The sequence below is a fragment of the Echinops telfairi genome, unplaced genomic scaffold, assembly GCF_000313985.2.
Source record: "Echinops telfairi isolate 266 unplaced genomic scaffold, ASM31398v2 ScPeMD7_7469;HRSCAF=8507_1, whole genome shotgun sequence".
NCBI lineage: Eukaryota > Metazoa > Chordata > Mammalia > Afrosoricida > Tenrecidae > Echinops > Echinops telfairi.
In genome coordinates this window covers 86,382,591-86,406,473 of record NW_022111373.1, presented here as the reverse complement: position 1 = coordinate 86,406,473, position 23,883 = coordinate 86,382,591, and the positions used below count along the sequence as shown (strand labels likewise).

The following is a 23,883-nucleotide window of genomic DNA, read 5'->3' as shown; positions in this document are numbered from 1 at the left end:
AACTGAACCACTGAGCTCCTTGTGCAAGGAACACTGATGATATATTAGACTAAGAATTATCAATGGCCATGTGGGGTGTACTGTGTGTCTCTGTCCCAGGAACCCAAACACAGGTGTATCTGAAATAGTATGCTCTTAGTATTAAACTCTTTTACTCTTAAAATATCCTGCTCTGAAACACTTGTATTTTTATTATACTCTGGATAATCACTAAAGGCTATTCCAAGCACTAGTCTCAGGAGTCTTGTAATTTTTTAAACGTTGAACAAAGTAGGTGCTATTTCAAAGTCCTTTAAGATTTGATTTAATGAATGCCAAGCATTTCAAATCCACAGGAAAAATTTTTTTTAACACAGCACTCACTGCTGGAGAGCCACGGAAAGGGAAAGTTAACATATGCTCCAAATGGAATTCTCATTGCGCTCCAAGTACTGTTTATCAGAACAGAAAAGATTTTCTTGTTCTTGTTTTGTGTTGCTTAGTGTACCCAAACATTGAATGTTATTTATAAGGAAGGGGGGGGGGACTTTTTCTTTTTCCCCTCTGTCCAGGCCTTTGCGTCTAATCACTCCTCCTCAACCATTGGCATAGTTCCATCTCCTTTTAACAACTTCCCATTAAACCTCATGAACCATATCCTGTTCTTAATGGGCTGTTAATATTTTAAAGCTTCTGTACTTCTACTGTAAATCCCTGGTCGCTTTTCAACATTGAAAAGATACACTAAAAAATACTTCCCAGCTGATGGGAGAAAGAAACCACACCTCTTCCATTTGGACAGCTCAACAGCAAGTAGCACTATGCGAACAGGCACCATCATAACAGTAGCACACGGACAGGAATCATGACAACTATATGTCTGAAGACAGGCAAATATGTCACAAACACGTCACTGGCTTCAAGCCACACCAGCACAGGCCTCAATGCACTTGCCCCCAAGGGCCATCACTGAAATAGCACTTCGGAGCTTTAAAAAAAAAAAAAAAAAGGCAAATAAATACAATCAAGATAACATGCCAAAGGAGTTTAATCTGAGTATTCATGTCCCTCTAGAATCTGCCAAGAAAGAAAATGAGATGAGCTAGCTAATTATCACTAGAAAGCAAACTAGAATTCTTTTTTTTTTTTTTTTTAGAATTCTAAAAAACATTCTGTCTTTATTTTGGAAAGTGAATAAACATTCCAGATGATGTCATTTCTAGTTCAAACCCTGGTTTTGATGCATCTATCAAACTATTTTAATAATTCTCGTCAGAAATTGAGATGGGAGAGGAGCTCTTATCTTAGTAAAACATGCAAGATCAGAAAAAGAAACAGGTAAAAGTCACAGGGTGGATAATGTCTTGATCATGAGCTAAGAAACAAACCTACACAACTACTGGATTGTAAGACACGTTTCCTATCGATAGCCACCAGTTCCTTCCTGTCCCCACCGCCACACACACCTACCCCGACTCATCATGCTCTCAAGCACTCCTGTGCTCCTCTATCCAAATTCCCAACTTCCACTCCAACAGCTACAAATCTCACCATAGGTCCAACCTAGTTGATGAATCACTGCCAACTGCACTTATCTTTAGGATGTGTGCTAAATCTCCTTAGGACATACATACTAAACGTGTATGTACTAAAATATCAAATACTCTGCCTTCAGGAGAATACATATGTAAACACATACATATACATATATGTATACTTACATATTTGTGTTTTATAACATACATATGTAGATGTGCGTGAATATAAATTGCATCCAATGACCAGGAATATACATTAATTAATACTCAGAATGTGTATTAATGAGTAGAAAGTCTGAAGGATGAATCTAGGAAAGTCGGAAATTGTCAAACATTAAGTAGAATGCATATAGATGGAAAACGTAGGCCTTAGTGAATTGCAATGGACTGGCATTGGCTATTTTGAATTAAACAACCATATAGATTACTATGCCAAGAAAGACAAATTCAAGGGGAATGGTGTTGCATTCATCATAAAAAAGAACATCACGAGATCTAAAGGGCCATGTTGTCTGTGATTAGATAACATCTGTACACTCACAAGGAAATCCACATAGTACAACTATTAATCAAATGGATGAACCAACTATTAAGCCAGTGATGAAAAATGGAGGAGTTCCACCAACTTCTTCAGTCTAAATGAATAAAACATGCAATCAAGATTAATAATTACAGGAGACTGGAATGTAAAAGCTGGAAACACACTGCTAAATCACTGAGAATAAAGCCTAGCCAGTTAACAGATAAATGTCACCATCACAGTCAGTGTTAATCTCTCCTGGAACGGATTTGTTACCTGACATATACATCATTATGAGTACAATGATTGGATAGTAGATTTTTCATTGTAAATGTGAAATGTCAGGTAATTAAATAGTCAGTAAGTGAGGAGTGTAAGTAATACCTTAACAAAGTATATATCAAATCAGAATACAGTCATGCACTGCCCAATGTCCATTTGGGAAACAATTGACCACATATCCATCCCTGGTCCCACTAAGTTAGGACAGAGTTCAGATATTCTGATTGGAAAATGGGATGTAGAAAACACAAAGGCTTCCTGCACACAACACATGTATGACATGTCTGTTGTATACACAGAGATCTTGCTGCCAGGTAAATAATGGTTTAATACATGTATAACCTGTAATACATCTGTCTTGCTAGTCATAATAAATGTCTGTTTTGCTGGACAGTAGTAATTATTGTTAAATAATTTCCAACTAAGACATGTAACATATAAAAAGTATATGCTCTAATTCATAAGCAATATCCAACCTCATGTATCACACATTTCTTGAGTGTTACACAGTGTCATCTCTGTTTAAAAATCATTCAAATATAGTACCTTGAAGTGCATGAAGGCTCCCAGTTACAGCAAAGTCATTGCTAGCAGCAAGACCCAACGGAGCAGTAACAATTTGGAATTGAAACAAAAGGTTCTTAAATATAAAGTTGGAAATTTAGTGAATATGATTGTTCTTCACCACCACCTGTCTGTCGGCTTGCCACAGTGTGTTTGGCTTGTGTGTTGCTATGATGCTGGAAGCTATGTCACTGGTATTTCAAATACCAGCGGGGTCGCCCAACGTGAACAGTTTTCAGTGGAGCTTCCAGACTAAGAACTGACTATGAAGAAGCTGTCCACTTCTGAGGAATTCGCCCCTGAAAACCCTTTGAATAGCATTACAACGCTGTCAGATACTGAAGACCTTTGTGTACAGAAGCAGAACATCCTCAGCGATCGTTCCAGAAGATGAGCTCCTTAGGTTGGAAGGAGCTCAAAATATAACCGAGGAAGAGCTGCCTTCGCAACCATAACAACACGGATTGAGCAAAGCCTGCGGGAGCAGCCCTTTGGGGTCTTCATCTGAGGATGGGGCATGACTCATAATGAGATGAAATTGCTGAAAATGTCCATTGATAATAGGAAATTGGATTGTACCAAGTAAATCTTGGAAAATTGGAAGTCATCAAAAACAAAATAGAAAACATTAAGATCAATCAATCTCCTAGGTGTTAGACAGCAGAAATGTACCGGTATTGGCCATTGTGAATCAGAAAATCATATGATTTACTATGCCAGGGATAATATATTTAAGAGAAATGGCATATTCATCATCAAAAAGAACACAGATGTCATTATTATTATATCATAGTAAACAAAGTAAGGCATCCATTTCCTTCAAAGGAAAGACATTCTAAATCTACCTCTCAGTATCTCTTACTTAAAAAGAGAGAGAGAGACTTTTATAAGGATTACCTCACCACGGCTTCTATTTCCAGAGGCTGAGAATGTAACATTTCTATTTCTAGGGCATGACTTTAGCCATCTGGTTTACAGTCCAACAGAAGTTGAGTGGTAAGGTACTCCAGCTAAAGTTGAGGTTACGTTTTTAAGGGGATAATTAAGAGCAGTGAAAGGGTATTTTTACTCCAGTGAAACCAAATCTGAAATTCACATTAGGATGAAAATCATCACAGAATAAATAAAAACCAAAATATGGCACCAATGGATTTGAAGGTACATATCTATTTGGATTCCCGTCCAACTTTAACCACAAAACACACACGGACAACTGTGGACTTTCCTTTATGGACTCTTCCGCTTACATTTTAACAGCTGCCAATTTTTAAAAGAAGCGATCAAACATGGGTTGACTATTCATACTGACTTGTTCTTTCCCAAATAGCAAGACTAAAAACCCATCCCCCATTGATCCACGCTGGACCTGATCTGGTGTTTAACATTTTCTGTATTTTTGGTTAATTTGTTTGAGTTTTGGGTGTTCATGTTAGGGTTTATCGCAGATGTGTTATGTCCTTGGGGATTTCCCTCTTGAATTTGTGTTATATGTTTTTCTGTTTCTCGGGATATGAAACCCAGGATTGATGAACCTATGGGGAAAGCAAGTCGAAGAAGGGTTCTGAAGGGTGAGGGGTACAGTGGTGGTGGTGGCAGCAGCGACGGTGGCGGGAAGTGGGGGAAGGGGGTGAAAGGGAGAAAATGTCAAGGAGTCCAGAAAGGAAAAGACTGTTTAGAAACTGATTATGGTAGCAATTGTACAACACTGATTGATATGATGAAACTATGGAATGACATGACATATGCATTAACTCCTAATTTAAAAAATAAAAATTAAGAATAATCATTAAAAATTATTTGATTACAAAAAAACAAGGAATATTGGCAGCAGTTATAAGAAATAAGTAGTTCACTAGGAATTACCTCATCAGAAGGTTTCACTGAGGCAATATGAAGCCAAGGAGGTCAAATTTGCTTTCTATCCTATGGCTTCTCTTCTTCCCTTTCCTTTCTCCAGCATCACCTCCTATTCACCACCCCTGTCCTCCTCAGGACAACCAAGCAAGGAGAATTCTTCCTGGAAGTGGAGAGCTTGGAAAGGGAATAAATTACAGCTCTGCAGAAACTTGGTTTTCTCCAAAATATCTGCTACCAAACGCATGGAACAGGCAAGTAAGTGGGAAATTTTAGGTGGGAAGTCAAACAGCTGTTTAAAGACTCATTGACTTTTGAATCAAATTTATTATTTTAGAACTATCACATTATCAATGAATGCTGGAAAACAGGTGCATAATTTTTTTTTAAATCTCTCAATCTTACTATATCAAAACCTTTGCAGTAATAGATTAAGGGAATTGTATATTTACTTTGCTGAAAGAGCACAGTGGGTGGTGGGGGCATTTCTATTATGGCTGAATTTGAAATTAAAATTCTGAGAACACTTTTATTTGAGAATTATTTTAAGATAGCAATGCATAAAATAGATATTAGGGTTAAATCTCTAAGGCACAAAATGGTCTATTTAGAAAATAAAAATATGTGGACAAACACACAAATCTAAAGTCAATTCAATACAAAAAATTAAAAAGCAAAACATGCCCTTCATTAGTTTGCTAAATGTTTTCACTGATTTTTTTTTTAATCACTTTATTGGGTGACCATACAGCTTTTATCACAATCCATATATACATCCATGGTGTCAAGCACATTTGTACATGTGCTTCCATCATCATTTTCAAAACATTTTCTTTCTACTGAGCCCTTGGTATCAGCTCATTTTCACCCATCCCAGACCCTCCCTCGTGAACCCTTGATAATATTTTTTCATCTCTTACACTGACAGATGTCTCCCTACACCCACTTTTCTGCTGTCTGTCCGCCAGGGAGGGGGTTATATGTAGATCATTGTGATCAGTTCCCCCTTCTCCCCCCAATCCTCCTTTACCCTCCTGGTATCGCTACTCTCATTATTGGTCCTGACGGGTCAATCTGTCCTGAGTCCCTGTGTTCCCAGCTCTTATCTATACCAGTATACTTGCTCTGGTCTAGCCAGATTTGTAAGGTAGAATTGGGGTCATGATAGTGGGGGAGAGGAAGCATTAAAGAACTAGAGGAAAGTTGTGTTTTTTGTTGGGGCTGTACTGCACTCTGACTGGCTCGTCTCTTCCTTGTAACCCTTCTGTAAGCGGATGTCCAATTGTCTACAGAAGGGCTTTGGGTCTCCACTCTGCCCTCCCCCTCATTCGCATTGATATAATTTTTTGTTCTGGGTCTTTGATGCCTAATACCTGATACCATCAACACCTCATGATCACACAGGCTAATGTGCCTCTCCATGTGAACTTTGTAGCTTCTCAGCTAGATGGCTGCTTGGTTATCTTCTAACCTTTAAGATCCCAGATGCTATATCTTTTGATAGGCGGCCACCATCAGCTTTCTTCACCACATTTGCTTATGCACCCATTTTGTCTTCAGCAGTCATATCGGGAAGGTGAGCATAACAGAATGCTAGGTTATTAGAACACAGTGTTCTTGCATTGAGGGAGTACTAGAGTAGAGGCCTGATGTCCATCTGCTACGTTAGTACTTAACATATAAATATATGTACTAGATGGGAGACAACACTGGAGACAAAGTACGGGAATTGTGCCCGATCTGATCCCACCACACTGGGGTGAAACAGTAAGGTCTTGCAACAGAGGAGCAAGGGGAGCAAAGCAATGAAGTCCCTGGGAAATAGCAAACAGAGACTTTGGGACCAGGGTGTGGCACCCCATCAGACTCCACAGGAAAACACTCCTAAAGGTCAACAAAGAGACCTGGAACCATTTATAAGCTTTCCTTTTTTTGTCATTGGTTTTTTTATTGTTGTTGTTTAGGGGGGGTTTGTTTTGTTGTTTTGTTTTGCTCTGTCTTCTTTTTGTGCTTATTATTGTCTCTGCATGTCTATCTAGGTATGATAGGTGGAATAAACATTCCGGAGTAGAGAACAACAGGACCGATTGTTCCAGGGGACACAGAAAAGAGGGAGGCAGGTGAAAGGAAGTGGGGTGTCAAACAACCCAGGGACAAGGGAACAAGTGATCTAAAATTGATGGGGAGGAGAGTACAGGATGCCTGGTGGGGCTTGATCAAGGGCAATGTAGCCAAGAGGAATTACTGAAACCTGAATGAAGGCCAAACATGATAGTGGGACAAGAGGAAAATAAAAGGAAATAGAGGAAAGAAATAGGAGACAAAGAGCATTTATAGAGGTCTAAATAAAAATATGTACATATGATTTTTTTTAATCTGACTTCTGTAAATTCCTGAAGACTTGTTTTCTACCAATGTCTCACTGCATCTTAGACTTGTTCCTTCAATATCATTGGGTCATGATCCTATGAGTATGCTACCTCTTGAAATGCTTGGATGTCAACCAATTCTTTTTGAAAACGATTCTGTGCATTTATGCAATCATCTTTTAATGTATCCTGAATTATTCAATATTTTGCCTATAGAAACTTTCAATATTGTAAACCAGGGCACCAATTTTTTTTTTTTTTTTAGTTCTTTTGGATTGAGCAATGCTAGTGTGCTCTTCCCTTTTGGTTTTCTAATTCTGGGTCTTTGCACATATCATTATAATATTTATTTTGTCTTCCCAGGCTACCCTTGGAAAATTTCTATTCAGCTCTTTAATTTCATGATTTTTCCTAGTAGCTTTTGTTTCTGTATATTGAAAATAAGTTTCAGAATCTCTTTCGACATCCATTTTGGTCTTTTCTTTCTTTCCTATTTTTGCTTTCTTCATGTATGATGTTTTGTATGTCATCCCACAATTCATCTGGTTTTCATTAGTGTTCAGTGTGTCAAATCTGCCCTGAGGTGGTCTCTAAACTCAGATGGAATCTATTCAAGGTCATACTTCAGCTCTTGTGAACTTTCTTTAATATTCTTCAGCTTCAACCTGAACTTGCATGTAAACAATTGATGGTCTGTTCCAAAATCTGCCCCGCCCTTGGTTAAGTGATGATACTGAGATTCTCCCACAGATATAGATGATCTGATTCTTGTATATTCCATCTGGCAATGTCCATGTATAAAGTGACCATCCATGTTATTGGAAAAAAAGTATTTGAAATGAACAAATCACTGGTCTTGCAAAATTCTACCATGTAATCTCCAGCTTTATTTATATCACCAAGGCCATATTTTCAAATTACCAATCATTTTTCTCTGTTTCCAAATTTTACCATCCAATCATCACTCATTTTCAATGCATCTTGATCATACGTTTGATCACTTTTATTCTTCACATTAAAGAAGTTGGTAGAATCTTTCCATTTCCTCCTTGATAGCTTTAGTAGGTGGTTTTTTAATTTGAATTATAATTTGTCAACAGGTTTCCTTATAAGCATGTAGATATTAACCTATCACAGATAGCATTGCACCACAGGATACTAGGTCTTAAAAGATGATGAATATTATACCATTCCTCATAAATTTGTCATTCCTGGTGTAATAAACCATGTGATTGTTCGATTCAAAATGGCCAAAGCCATCTCATCTCACTAATGCCTACGATATCAATCTTTATGCCATCCATTTCATTTTTAAGGACTTCCAATATTCCTGGACTCATACTTTATATATTCCATGTTCCAATTAGTAATGGATGTTTTCAGCTGTTCCTTCTCTTAACAGTCATGCCCGTCGGCACACACAAAAAAGTGTCTTGAAAGCTTTGCTACATCCACATCAAGTTGAATCTACTTTGAGGAGGCAGCTCCTTCCCAGTTGTATTTTGAATGACTTCCAACCCAAGGGCCTCATCTTCCAGCAGTAAAACAGACAATGTTTTGCTGCTATTCAAAGATTGACATTGACTGGCTAACTTTCAGAAGAGCTCTGTCTGTTCCTTCTTCCTAGCTTGTCTTTATCTGGAAGCTGTCCACCATGGGTGACCCTGTTGTTATATGAAAAGTTGGTGGGATATTTTCCAAGATCATAACAACATACAAGGCACCAATGTATGACAAACTGGCACACATGCATACAAATACAAACACACACATATATATATACCTATGTATTCTGAAAGGAGACACACAAGATAAGTAACAACAGCCTAATAACTTCGGTTTCCTTTGATAAATGTTGTATGCTTTCTTCCAGTTCTAAGATTACATGAAACCTTGTCTAAAAAGATAATTTGTGGATTAATTATCTTTTAAAAATGTGATAGGAAGCTTCATGGGGCCAACATGGCCAATGACCACATGTGGGATTAATTGAAGGCCGGAGATAAATGGCTCGGTGAGCCTTGCCTTTCTTGTCTCTTGCTCTTTGATCATCGGACGTGTGTGTGGCTGCCTTGCTCATTCTGTGCCTCTATTTGCAAGCTACACTACCTGTGGGACACCTCACTGTGGACTGTGCCGCTGTAACTTGAGGTTCCTTCAAGGCCTGCTTCGCCACACCATTGGAATTTACATCTCTTGAGCTGGGGACAGTTGGATCCTGACATCTGGCTGACTGTTGGTGACCTGCTTGCTGTTTGCTGCCTGTGGATGGTTAGCCTGAATTGCTCCATGGAGGACTACCCTGCGGCCCTCAAGACTTGAGGGACTGCCGGTGTACTAGCTGTCTCATGGAAGTGAGTTGCACTGAGCCATTTGTACTGTTTTATAGATTAGTTAACTGTTTATTTCTTGTGTTATCTATCTATATAAATATATACAAAATTATTCGTGTCCTGGTTTTGTTTCTCTAGAGAACCCTAACACAAAAGGCATCCCCAATCTTATTATATCATAGTTTCACCATTTTGCTATCTTAATATACTTGGCCTGTATGGGTGAGCCAGCTTTGCTATCATAGTAAGCAACCTCAAAAATCCAGTGGCTTACAACAAACATTATGTACACACTGTTAGTTCACTGGCTCTGCTCAAGGCTACAAATCTGCTCAATGTGCCATCTCATCTGGGGACTTAGACTAAAGGGCCAGCCATTCGTAGACCATTCAGAATCCCTATCCCACTAAAAGCTCTGCGTATGGGTAGCCTATGACACTTCTGCTCATATAGGGTTGTTTAAAACAAGTTATTTAGGAAGCACAAATTTGATGGGGCTGCCTCACAAATGTTATTTTACTAGTCTCAAACTATATCTTCAAGGGCCATTTCAATAATACGAATGTTAACTAGTAGAGAGGGGAAACTACAAGAAGTTTAGTCTCATATGTTAACTCAAAAATAAAAGAACAATAACCTACATGCATTAAGTGTGCTTATCCAAAAGTGCAGTTTCCATAAATACATAAATTGATTTCATAAATTGCCACTTGGTGATTCTGAATGATTTTCTAGAGGGCTTTCCTAGGAGAATCCAAAGAGTATATGTGACATTGTCTTATGCTAGTCTGTTAATGGGCTTTGGTCCCAAAAGTAGAAAAACTAAGCTTCCTTCCTAACTGGACTAAAGATTGCAATCAAACTACTAAAGCCAAATGTTAAGAAGGTTAGGAATTGCCATTGGATGGACTCAAGTCAATAGGAAACAAGAAAGCCAAAATGTGTATGTGTACATGTATGAATGGAAAGACAAGGAAGATCAAAGAAAAACACAAATATTGGAGGTAGGAAGTATGAGAGAATTAAAAAATGATACTTTTCAACAACCTTTTACATGAATACATTAATTACTCATTGTCAAGTTATTCATTTTCTAACACTAGTTTCTGATTTAAATTCCTTTACCTTTTGTCTAAAAAGCAACATTACAATTGTCCTGTGGAGAGAAACTGAGTGAGGAAGGCCATAGAAAGCACAGGGGGGGTGGAGAGACTTGGATATGTTAAGTTGAGATGCATGGAGGTGTCGAGTAGGCAACTATTTATACAAACAGGGAGTTTAGAAGAGAAAGGACTATAATTTACACTTGAGAGTCATTGTATAAGGATATACAGATACTGAAAGTCATGAAAATAAATGAAATCTTTCCGTTTATGAGAGAAGTGGGTAGAAAAATTCAACCACTGCTTTTTCTTAGTTTAGAAAGACTTTTAAGAATTATTTCTAAAATTTTTTAAAAGAATTATTTCTATCAGCACTACTTGAACGTTGACCTATGATTCAGATGCTGAGAATTGATGACATGAGAAATAATATTATTTGTAAAGATATCAAATTTTAACAAATCGTATGGGGTAGAGGAAAGAGAAAATATACCAAATTAGTAGTTATGTCCAAAAATAACTAGTAAAAAACTTGACCCATAAAAGAGGATTTCTAATAAATAAGTCACTCGGTGGAATTTTTCCCATCCATAGTCCCAAATCGTTCTATTTTTCTCTTTTACTCCCCACCCATAGTCAGCAGTAGCCCCTCATATCCTACCATCAGAACTCAGTTTTCACTTGGCATCAAGTTCTCTGGGATAAGAAAAAAAAAGGAGAAAGTGGAATACTAATTCAAAGGGTTCTAAAAAGTCTGTCTGAGCAAAGGAGAAAAAGGCATTGAATTTTTTCCATTCATTTTACACTGATTTGCATATATTACCATGGTATCACACACACACACACACACACACTGTATTCTTCACATTCTTGTGTGAGACTTTCAAATCAGATCATGTAACTTTTCTGCTCCAATGTCATTCACTATGTAACAAAAATAAAAGCTAAAATTAATTTTATTAGATTTATTCAGATTTTTAACAAAAATGATGCATTGTGTACTGTTCTGTGCTTTTATTTGCTTTTTGTATTTTACATTATTCCTTTAATATTTTTCTATATCTTCATAGCATTGCATGAAATAGATAAACATGTGCCTATGTGGTAAGAACATTTCTTTCTTCTAATAACTAAAAAGTAAACGAAGAAATAAACTTAAATACCCATGAGTAAGGGTTATACCTATCCTGCAGTGTTAAATTGCAGTAATTGACATTGTCTTCTCAAGCTGCCCTCTTGAAATTCTCTATTCAGATCTTTGACTTCATCATTTCTTCCATCTATCTTAACTACTCTACAATTTTTTAAAATCATTTTATTGGGGGCTCAGACAACTCATCACAATCATACATCGATGAATCAGGCATGTCTGTACATATGTTGCCTTCATTCTTTCCTAGACATTTACTTTCTATTGATCCCTTGGTATCAGCTCCTCTTTTTTCCCCTCCCTCTCCTCCTCACCTTCATGACCCCCTGATAGATTGTACATTGTTATCATTTTCATCTCTCACACCAACCGCCGTCTCCCTTCCCCCATGTTTTCTGTTGTTCTTCCCCCTGTAGAGGGGTGTACGGCTATGTGTTGATCATTGCAATCGGTTTCCCCTTTCCCCCGTCCTCTCCCCGCTACCCTTCTGATATCACTATTCCCACTTCTGTTCCTGGATTCTGTGTGTCGTGAGCTCCATCTCTTATCTATACCTGTACACATGTTCCAGTCTAGTCTGAATTGAGAAGCAGCACTGGGGTCATGGTAGTGGGGGGTGGAAGGCTCAAGGAACCAGAGGAATATAGTGTGTTTCATCAATGTTTTATTGGACCCTGGTGACTCATCCCTTCCCTGTGGTCCCACTGTAGGGAGATTGTTCCATTGTCTACAGATGGGCTTTGGATCTCTGCTCCTGACATCCACTTTGATATTTTCTTCCTTCCTTTCTTTCTTTCTTGTCTTTTTAATGACCTCTTGCTTTTTTTCCTGAATGACAGTCTTGATGTTCTCCCATAGCTCATAAAATCTTCTGTTATTAGTGTTAAATGCAGCAAATCTGTTCTTGAGATGTTCATGAAATTTAGGTGGGATAGACTCAAGGTCATATTTTGGCTCTTGTGGACATGTTTTCATTTTCTTTCGCTTCAACCTGAAATTACATATGGACAATTGATGGTCTGTTCCACAGTCAAACTGCTTTTAGCTGCTGCTATTGAGCTTCTCCCTCATGTCTTCCCACAAATATAGTCAATTTGATTTATGTGTATTCCATCTGGAGAAGTCCATGTGTACAGTCACCTTTTGTCCTATTGAGGAAAGGTCTTTTTTATGAACAAATTGTTGATTTTGCAAAATTCTATCATGTTCCTTAAAAGCAAAGCGGCAAGACCCTGTCTTACATAATTTGAACATATTGTCAGGAGAGACTAGCCCCTGGAGAAGGCCATAATGCTTGCAAAAGTAGAGGGGAAGTGAAAAAGAGGAAGGAGCTCAAGTAAATGGATTGACACAGTGAGCTCCGGCATCGGAACAGTGGTAAGGATGGTGCAGGACCTGTCAGTATTTCCTGAGTTGCTATGACTCGGAACTGACTCAATGGCACCGAGCAAGACAACAACAACATCAAATTAAACAGCCTGGCCTGAAAAACCTTTCACACTCTGGACCCTGAAATGTATCTAACATTAAATCAATCTTTCGCCACATATCTTCCCAAGGCAACATGTCATTTGCTAGCTTGGCTGTGGTGTCCATTACTGCTCCAAGCAGAATGAAATTATTGACAACCTCAATTTTGTTTTCAATTCATCCTATTGTTTATTGGTCTAGTTGTGATGGTTTTCATTTTCTTTGAGGTCAGATATAACCTAGACTGAAGGTTGTGGCCTTTTATCTTCATTCATAAGAACTTCAAGTCATCCTCATTTTTGGTAAGCAAGGTTATGTGATAGCCTCAAATCATAGGTTATCAATGAATCTTCCTCCAATTTGAACATGATGCTGCATTCTTCATGTAATCTTCATTCTTGGGCTACGCATTCAGCACACAGACTGAATAAATAAAGTAAAGGGAAGCACCGATGCACATCTTTTCCAAGTTTGAACCAAGTCGCATCCCCTTGCTCTGTGTGAGCAACTTGATCCATGCACATATTCTACATGAGCACAATTTGTGTTCTGGAGTTCCCATCTGTGGTAATGTTATCCATAACTTCTATAACCTACATGGTTGAATGTCACAGTGGTGTCTTGATAAAAGACACAAGACACAGAGAAATAAACAAAGGAATGATAGCCATGTGAAGATGCAGCTACAACAAACACCAAGAACATCTGATCCTGGGCAGGACAAAAAATAGTCTTCCCCTAAAGCCTTGGTAAAGTAGAGAGATAAAGAGAGGAAGGACTTCAAAGAGATGGATTGACACAGTGGCTGTAGCAACGGGCTCAAGCATAGGAATAGTTGTGAGATTGTGTTTTGTTTTGTTGTGCATAAGGTCGCTATGGGTTGGAACCAAGTCAAACGGCACCTGACAACAACAGTGGAGCCTTTGGCCAGCATCTGGCCCTACCAATATAGCCTGAATTCAGAGTACTAACCTCCAGCATGATGATACAGTAAAATTCTGTTTTCTGAAGACACCAACATTGTGACACTTTGTTATGGCAGTCTGAAGAACCAAACAGAGATCACAAACATATGTTTGAAAAGGCTTTTTAGTCCTATTGAGTAGGCTTAGAGTCATAGAGCTAAGATAAAAAGAAGTGATGCAGCAAACAAAGAGGTAAAATCAAGGTAAATATGAATTCATCTATAATCTGAATTCAAGTTTCTACTGAACTCAAGTTTCTAACTATAAACTTAGCATGTTCTTAAAAGCTTACCAAATGTTATAAAATATTTAATAGCATTTCCTTAAGGATTAGAAAAACTCCATAAGTGAATACTATATTGAATAATTTTTCTTTATCTGTACCAATAACAATGCTCTATTTTTAATGAGTTTCAACTCATACATTGCTGGCCAAGCAAAAAAAACATCTCTTCTAGCAATCTTTAAATGTCTGCCTGAAAACACTTGTTGACTTTGGAAATTCTAATCCTTTTATAATCCAGCAGCATCAAAGCAAACAGTCATGACCCCTTAAGAGGATAAACTTTGGTCATTTTAATTAAACACTTTAAATTATTTGATTTGGTGGGCAATGTTTGCATCTACATTTTGAGGTATATTTATGTGTCCTTTGCTTTCATTAACACAAAGTTTTCAAAGGAAGTACAATCCTTGCAGAATTTAATTAACACAGGCATTCTTCAAAATTCCTTACCTTGAATTTTCAAGAACGTAGGTTCATTAAAAGAAATGAAATACTGACTCTTGCTGCAATATGAATAAACCTGGAAAGCCTCTGTTAAAGGAAAGAAGTCAGCTATGAAAGACCACATGCTACATGGTTTCCTTTATATAAAGTGTCAGACTACACAAATCTATAGAACAGAAAGCAGATTAGTGGTTCGGTTGTCTAGGGTTGAAGTGTGGAGATGATGTTAACTGGATACTCAATTTCCTTTGGAAGTGTTGGAAATATGAAACTGATTGTGGATAAGTTTGCACAGCTCTATAAATATAATAAAAACCATTGAATTAGACATATTAAATGAGTGAATTATACATAGTATGCTGTATGAATGTTAGCTCAGTAAAGCTACTACCAAGGAAAAAGGAGTTAGACTATATTTCTAATTCTAAACATAGAAATTGTTATCTGTTCCAAGAACACTTTGTTCTGACAATCCGGCCTTCTGTGATGCTCACCTTCCCAACATGATTGCTGAAGACAAAATGAATGCATGAACAAATGTGGTGAAGAAAGCTGATGGGGTCTGGCTATCAAAAGATATAGCATCTGGCGTCTTAAAGGCTTGAAGATAAACAAGCAACCATCTAGCTGAGAAGCAACAAAGCCCACATGAAAGAAGCACACCAGCCTGTGTGATCATGAGGTGTCGGTGGGATCAGGTATCAGGCATCTAAGACCCAGAATAAAACCATACCCAAGGTGAATGAGGGGGGAGGGCATTTAGTGGAGACCCAATGCCCATCTGTAGACAATTGGACATCCCCTCACAGAGGGGTCACAGGGAAGAGATGAGCCAGTCAGGGTGCAGGTTAGCACCAATGAAACACACAATTTTCCTCTAGCTCTTTGGTGCTTCTTTCACCCCACTATCATGACCTCAATTCTACCTTACAAATCAGATTAGACCAGCGCATACACACTGCCACAGATGAGAGCCCACAACACAAGGAATCCAGGATAGATAAACCCTTCAGGACCAACAAGGAGAGTAGAGATACCAGAAGGATTAGGGGAGGGTTGGGGGAAAAAGGGGAAATTGATCACAAGGATCAATCTAGAACCCCTTCCCAGGGGTACGAATAACAGGGGTGATGGAGGATGAAATAAGATATGGAAAAAATAATCTATAACTTTCCAAGGGTTTGTGAGGGAGGACAGGGGAGGGAGGGGGAAGAAATGGGGAGCTGACATCAGGGGCTCAAGTGGGAAGAGAATGCTTTGAAAATGATGATGGTAGCATATGTGCAAATGTGCTTGACACATTGGATGAATGTATGGATTGTGATAAGAGATGTAAGAGCCCCAATAAAAGTATTTTTTAAGTGTTATATGTTCATATCCAAAACCTGAAAAGGAGAATTACTATTACTTATAGAGGAGAAACCAACAAAAAGATGTATTAATCTATTCATGCTAATTGTTAAACATCTATAAGTGCACCCAATGTCACTAAATTCTTACTGGATTCAGATGGCACATGGATTTCTTGGATAATTTGCTGCTGGCAAATTTTAAAAATGCTTTCACATTAAACTTGTGGTAGATATTTCTTGACTTTGTGTAGAAATAAAAATCACTCCAATAATCTGTCAAATTACAGGCATTTACATAGCCATTAACTTGCATTTGTGTGTATAAAGCTTAATAAAGATAATCTGAATGTTTTGTGGCATGTGTAACTTCTTTTTTTTTTTTCATGTGTAACTTCTAAAGTGTTTACATTCTGATTCTACTGTCTTAAATTATTTTTCTACAGTTACAAGCACAGCCCAAAGTAGCAATCTTTTTTTTTATTTAAATAGTTGTCCAGTGTTATATCCTCTTATTTATCAAAAAAAAAAAGTTAGTAACCATCAATATGATTTAAATAAACTTTTTTTTTTCATTTTCAGTTGACTTTGAGTCCATTCTAATTCATAGTGGTGTCATATGTGTCAGACTGATCTCACGGATGCCAATCACATATATACAGAGAGAGCGAGAAACACAAAGATGTCTACAGTTGTACCATTTCTAGTATCTTTTTAATTATGTAAATATATTCAGGAATCATCCAGACTATAAGACTCTCATAAATGGCAGCACTTCTCGGCTGACTTGTCAATAGATATGAAAACTGAACTATGCACCTGTTTTGATTCCATCAAACCAAAACCAAACTCACTGCCCTTGAGTCAAGGCTGACTCACAGTGACCCCATGTGGGTTTCTGAGACTGTAAATGTTTACAAGAGTAGAAAACCAGGTCTTTCTCCTCCAGAGCTGCTTCTAGTTCTGAACTGACAACCATGCTGATCGAAGGCCAGCACATCACTACTATGCCTCCAGGAGCCCTTAAGCTTTCAGAAACTGATGAAGCACTGGAAGCACTCAGTAGTCTATGCCAGGAAATTTGGAAGACAGCTTTCTTCCAAATGACTGGAAGGGATCCATATTTGTGCCAATTACAAACAAGGGCAACACAACAGAATGCTCAAACTATAGAATGATATCATTGATATTGCACACAAGCAAATTTTAAGATCCTACAACAATGGTTACAGCAGTACATTGATGGGGAACTGACCGATGTTCAGGCTGGATTCAGGACATGGAGCAAGGGACATCATTGCTGATGTAAGATGGATCTTGGCTCAAAGCAGAAAATAACAGAAAGATGTTGACTTGTGTTTCATTGACTATGGAAAGGCATTGGACCGTGTGGACCATAACAAACTGGGAAACCTTGGGACGAATGGGCATTCCAAAACACTTCATTGTGCACATATAAAACTTGTATATGGATCAAGAAGCGGTTGTGCCAACAGTGCAAGGGACTATTGCATGATTTAAAATCGGGGAAGGTGTACATCAGGGTTGTACCTTTTCATCACACTTGTTCAATCTGGATGCTGAGAAAATTATCAGAGCACCTGGATTATGTGAAGAAGGGTGTGGGAATCAGGATTGGAGGAAGGCTTATTAACACCCTGCAGTACTCAGTTGATACAACTTCGCTTGCTGAAAGTGAGGAGGACTTCAATCATTTGCTGATGAAGATCAAGGGCTGTACCCTTCAATATGGATGACAACTCAATGGAAGGAAGACCAAAATCCTCACAACTGGACCAGTAGGGAACATCATGATAAATGGAGAAAAGGCTGAAGTTGTCAAGTTTCTGTTTCGGATCCACAATCAATGCTCATGGAATCAACAGTCAAGAGCTCAAAAGACATATTGCATTGGATAAACCTGCTGCACAAGAACCCTTTAGAGTCTTGAAGAGCACGGATGCTCTTTGAGGACTAGGGTGCACCTGACCCCAGCCATGGTATTCTCCATTGATTGCATCATATGCATGTGAAAGTTGGACACTGGATAAGGAAGACTGATGAATGGATGCATTTGAATGGTGGTGCTGGAGAAAAATAGTGAAAGTACCATGAACTGCTAAAAGGACAAACATCTGTATTGGAAGGACAAAGTGTTCCTTAGACGCAAGGGTGGCAGGACTTCTTTTGATATACTTTGGACATCTTGTCAGGTGAGACCAGTTCCTGAAGACGGACATCATGGGTGGTGAAGCAGAGGGGAGGCAAAAAAGAGGAAGGGCCTTGACAAGATGGACTGATGCAGTGGCTGCATCAATGGGTTCAGGTATAGGAATAATTGTGCGGATGGCACAGGACCACATTGTACATCGGGTCGCTATGGGTGGGAGCCAACTCTATGGCACCTAACAACAGCTAATGAAAGTGTAACTAATAATAATAGCAACCTACACAGAAATTTTAACTCTGCAATTCAATTAACAAGAAAATTTTTCTATATGTTAAATTCACATTTTCTTTCTGGGTCTCAAGATTTGGATCTCTTATGCAGTCAGTGCTTGTTTTTCATGGTGATTTGTTCTAGAAAGTCACTGAAGATGCTAAACAAGGAATAAGTGAGCCACTGCTCCCAGACGAAAAGCAGAGTCAATTTTATGCAAGCCTCAGATCAAGACATCAAACAATCAATACGTAACCTTGATTCGTGTGTGTCTGTGTTAGCGACCCCTTGGCTAATATATTTTGTTGATTGAGTCACATTGAACTCATGGTCCGCAATACCTGAACCAAGCCTACCTAACACACACATTTTCTTTCTAAGGTACATCTCAGCCTTCTTGAGCATAGGAACACTAGACAAGACTTCAATTCTATGCTTGACAGCCATTTTCAACAACGATATCACCAGTCCAACAAAAGGTACAGAAATGCAGCACTCAGTAAGCAGCAACAGAGGGGTTTTTCCCCTTTTACAGTACTTATTTGCAGTATGAGAGCTGAAATAAGGAGACCGAGTAGCTCCTTGTTCAACTTCCGCGAACTTGCATGTCAGATGACTCAAAACTTTTGACCCTCTACATATTTCCACAGATCATGAAAGCAGCACAATGGCTTTCATGTGCTGTGGTCCCAGGGAAATTTTAGCAAATAGCTAAATTTGTAAACATAGACTCTATAGATAATGAAGAGCAGCTCTACTTTACAGCTCCTTAGAATTCAGTGTAGCATAAGCAAGCCCTCCACGGTGACAGATATGTTAACCTCAGCCTTACAAATTAAAGGAAATGATCAAGAGAACAAAACTATTAATCCATTTAACCAAAAAAGAATAATGCTTCCATTTTGCTTGTTGCTGTTTGAAAATAATGACAGGAGACTTAAAGGCACACTTCTCTGAAAACAACTTCCGTATAACGTTTGTAGCCAACTACAATGAACTTCAAACTCACTACCGGAAGTGCTGACTCACAGCAATTCTACAGGACAGGGTTGAACTGCCCTGTAGGTTTCTGAGACAGAAAATCTTTAGGGGAGTAGAGAGCCTTATCTTTCTCCAATGGAGTGGCTGATGGTTTCAAACTGGTGACCTTGCATTTCCCAGTCCAATGTGTAACCCACTAAGCCACGAGGGCTCATTCAGTCACACTTAGAGATGAAAATAGTAAAACAGAGTATAGTATAGTCACAGTATAATATCATCTGGATATGAGCACTGCTCATTCACTTATTAACTGGGTGATCATAGCAAATTTTTAGCTATTTTGAACCAGTTTCCTCATTTCCAGTACAAAGAAAAAAAAAACTATGGTATCTGTTGCACAAAGTTGTTCTTGGGGAATTAAGAAGACAATAGATCTGAATCGAGTTTTGTAAAACTATAAAGCAACATATAAATCCATTGAATTATCATTGAGTGCTCATAATTTTCCTTGAAAGCAAAACTGTCAACATATAATATAATAGATTTGCCTTTGATTTTTTTACATTTTTAAAGCATTTCACAATTAAACAGACATTCTCTTAAGTAACGTGTGTCACCGCTGATTTCTTCCTTCCCTTTAAACAAGTCTTAAATTGACTTAAGAGTAAGAACAGTTCATATATTTTACAACCATGAGTAACAACTCTTATTTTTGAATGCGTATTTCCCATACACTTAAATTACGCATTTAATATGCATTTGGTTCAATTTACAAATTATACATGTGCTTCCACTAAATCCTATGAATATAGACTTTATCAATAGAAGGAAAGAATATTTACCAAATTTCTAAGTCAAATCTCAGACTTCTCTTTTATTCCTATTAGACAAACACAAGAATGGTGTGACACCTTCTTTCTCAGTAGCGAAAAACCAATGACGATTTTGCCTTTTCTACTTATTACCTGGATAAGCTTTAGATAGAGCCAAATACAATTACAATATAAACAAACACAACAAACAAAAAGAAAATACTTGCAACAAACCATACCTAGTAATAAGAACTGCATTATCGTGGTGGGCAATCCCATTTTCTGGAATGGTGTTTCCATCACTTTGGTGGGAGAGAATGGATTTCTGCCATTTACAGAAGCTATCGAGGGACTTGTCTGCATGGTGGTTTATCTCCAAGTTTGGCTGCAATACAACATGCATACCAGAAATGTTCCAAACAAATTACTAAGGTCAGTTGTTACAACTTCTGAAGACTAAAATGGGGCTATAATTAGAAGCAGTAGTTTCTAGGAATAATCTCCTGCCAATTTTCATCTCTGTCAAATCTGACCTAAAGTTCCTTTAGTGTATTATTGAACTGACACGCTTCCCAGTTCCAGCTATAATAATGTGACTCTGTGTGAGATTATCAATAAACAAAGCCCACATCAGTATTAAAGTTTGCCATGCAAATGTTCTTCCTTATTCTGAAATATATAGTTAAGATACATTGACCTAGCTTTCACTTGCCCTAAGAGATAGAATCTTATAAACGATTTATAGCTTGCTTATAGTACTAAATGCTTAGAGGTGAAAAGCAGACTCAACTAAAAATTGCTAGGACAATCAATAGTAAAATAAGTACTTTGAAAATGCCTAATTCTACAGCTTATATGTTAAGAGCTTTGAATTGAGAAATAAAAATCATTGTTACCTGATCTTCTGTGAGAACAATTAATCGAGCCACTATAATATTCACAACGTTTCCTAGGCTGGAATCACGGTAAAGTTTGGCAACCTGACCTCCAGAAAATAAGAAAAGACACAAAGTCAGACAAAAATCACAGAGCAATGGCTTGATTTTTTTTAAAGAGTAGTAATATTATTTTAAAATAAATTTCACCATGGACATACACATGTTGGTCTAAAGATTCATTATACACATGTACCTCAAAATATATTTTCTCCTAGAGGTGAAATACAGTAACTAGAGTGTGAGCTGATATTTCAATTTAATAAAAATCCTTTAAGCAATGCTTAACCTGACCCATTCAAAAAGTCTTAGTTGAAAATGAGCAGTAAGGTCACCTTTAGATTTATTTTCTGTAGCTGAAGCATTTGAAATGTTCTGAAGTGGAAATTGAACATTCATAGATGAGTTATTTCTCATTTTCAGTGAGTAAATGTTTAAATTATTATGAACAGTTGTTTCTCATGGTTCCATGTGGTTGTGTTCTATAGCGTGCCTACATACACTGAAATACTAAACCAGCCTGGTTCCATCTCAGCAGAGAAAGTGCCCCTTGAGCAACTCAAGGTTTTCACAGTTGTGTGGATGTACAACCAGTACTAAATTGAATTTCACCAGACAGTGAACTTGAAAGTACTGAGTCTGGGAAGAATGAGGATCGACTCCACTTTGCAATAAAAATCTAAGACTAATTAAAAAAAACACACAATGAAGTATTAGGAAGAGTATTGCACAGAGGGATCAAACTTACAATATTCATTACACTCAAAATGTAATGTTCAATGTCTTTCCGGCCATGGTAGCCCACCATCATTTTGTCTGCCACAACCAATGTCTCCACAAACCGCTCAATGCTAATTGATCTCTTCTGTCTGTGGCGGATGGATGTGTCATTAATGGGTAGTGAAGCCGTAAACGCTGATGTATCATTCAGCCACCAAGGTTTTCCATTTCTTGTGAGATCTACAGTAAAAACAATCAGTTCAGATGGATACACTAATTAAATTTACTTTTTTAATGGATCTTACATGAAGCTCCATGTCTCATAAAGTCCATAACATCAAGATTTATTTCCAGGTAAAGACAGTGGAAAAAGTAAAATAATAAAGTCTTTTTAAAAAATGTATAATAAGCATGCTATCTGAAATCATATTCAACATAAATAATGGTCAACAAAGGGGCCCTGGTGGTGCAGTGGTTAAAGCGCTACATGCTCATCAAAACATCAGCATTCAAACCCACCAGCTGTTCCAGGGGACAAAGATTTGGCAGTCCGTTTCTGTGAGGATTTACAGCTTTGGAAACGGAGAGCAAGTTCTACTTTGTCCTATAGCGCTGCTATGAATTATAATCAAATCCACGGCAGGAGGTTGGGTTGGGTTTGGGAATGTTCAACTGATCGAGAATATGAACAACATGAATCTAAGAGACTAATTTAATTTTTAATTTTTCAAATAATCATCAGTCTGCATTATTTTAGTAAGCAATTATATCATAATACTTCAAAAATTAAGATATATGCTAAAAAGCCATTAAAAGTTGTTTAAAAGCAACTAGAGCATGAATGTGTAAAATAACCTAAGGTAGATTGATGTTGCGGCAGAAATCTATTACTAAATATTTTTAGCATTTATTTTAAATAAGATGCTTTTATAAAAAGATCTTAATAATAAACAAACTATTATACATCTACACAATGGGGAAAAAACTAAAACTTGAAGAATGCTGATGAGTCTGTAAAATGCTGAATAACCTGGAACAATGTGGAGGACGTGATGCTTTGTAAAATAAATCAACTACCAAAGGACAACTATAGTATGAGACCTCTGTTATAGAAAGTCAAGCAAAGGTTTTCACACTAAGAGGAAAATTCTTTGATGTCCACCAGCGGTATGAAGGGATGAAGGATGCATTACTAACTAGCAGGCAGACACCTATTAACTTGGGTGAAGGGGAAGCAAGTACAATAAGAGAAAAGTCAGCACAAAAGAAAAAGAAAAAAAGTAGGGAAAGCACTGGGAGAAGCACAAGAGTTAAAAGCAACAGAGGTAAATACTGTGATAGATATACAACCTTGCAATAATGGTGATCTACAAGCAGCGGCATGGACAAGCAGATTGAACAGGTGTGGCAGGGAGAATGGTTCTCTACCATGAATATGTATAGGTTAGGCAGAGCATATTTCTACTTGTGCATTTACTTATAGTGTAAATATACTCATGAACGTGGTAGAGCATGCAGAGAGAAGCGTTATAAACACTTCATAGATAGAACTGAACACCTTATGGGGTCTGAAGGCTTAGGACCATGGTCTCAAAGAACATCAATTGGAACAAAGACAATGTTTTACATCCTACTTAGGTGAGTACTCCCTGGAGTCTTAAAAGCTAATGTGTCATCTGGTAGGGCATGATCAAGGGTAATGTAACAAAGAGGAAGTGCTGAAACCCTGGTGGGGACTGAGCATGATAGTGGGACAGGAGGAAAATAGAGGAAAGAGCTGGGAGGCAAA

General features: G+C 37.8%; 1 protein-coding gene across 1 annotated transcript in view; it reads right to left on the bottom strand.

The window, feature by feature from the left end:
- Nucleotides 1-23,883, bottom strand: part of ADAMTS6 (ADAM metallopeptidase with thrombospondin type 1 motif 6) — a 311,582-nt gene that overhangs the window by 259,225 nt on the left and 28,474 nt on the right. Inside the window, exons 6-8 of the mRNA XM_045285404.1 lie at nucleotides 22,123-22,334; nucleotides 21,336-21,419; nucleotides 20,679-20,824 (exon numbers count right to left, since the gene is read on the bottom strand). Of these exons, the coding sequence (XP_045141339.1) occupies nucleotides 20,679-20,824; nucleotides 21,336-21,419; nucleotides 22,123-22,334 (442 nt within the window). The remainder of the gene's footprint in view (nucleotides 1-20,678; nucleotides 20,825-21,335; nucleotides 21,420-22,122; nucleotides 22,335-23,883) is intronic.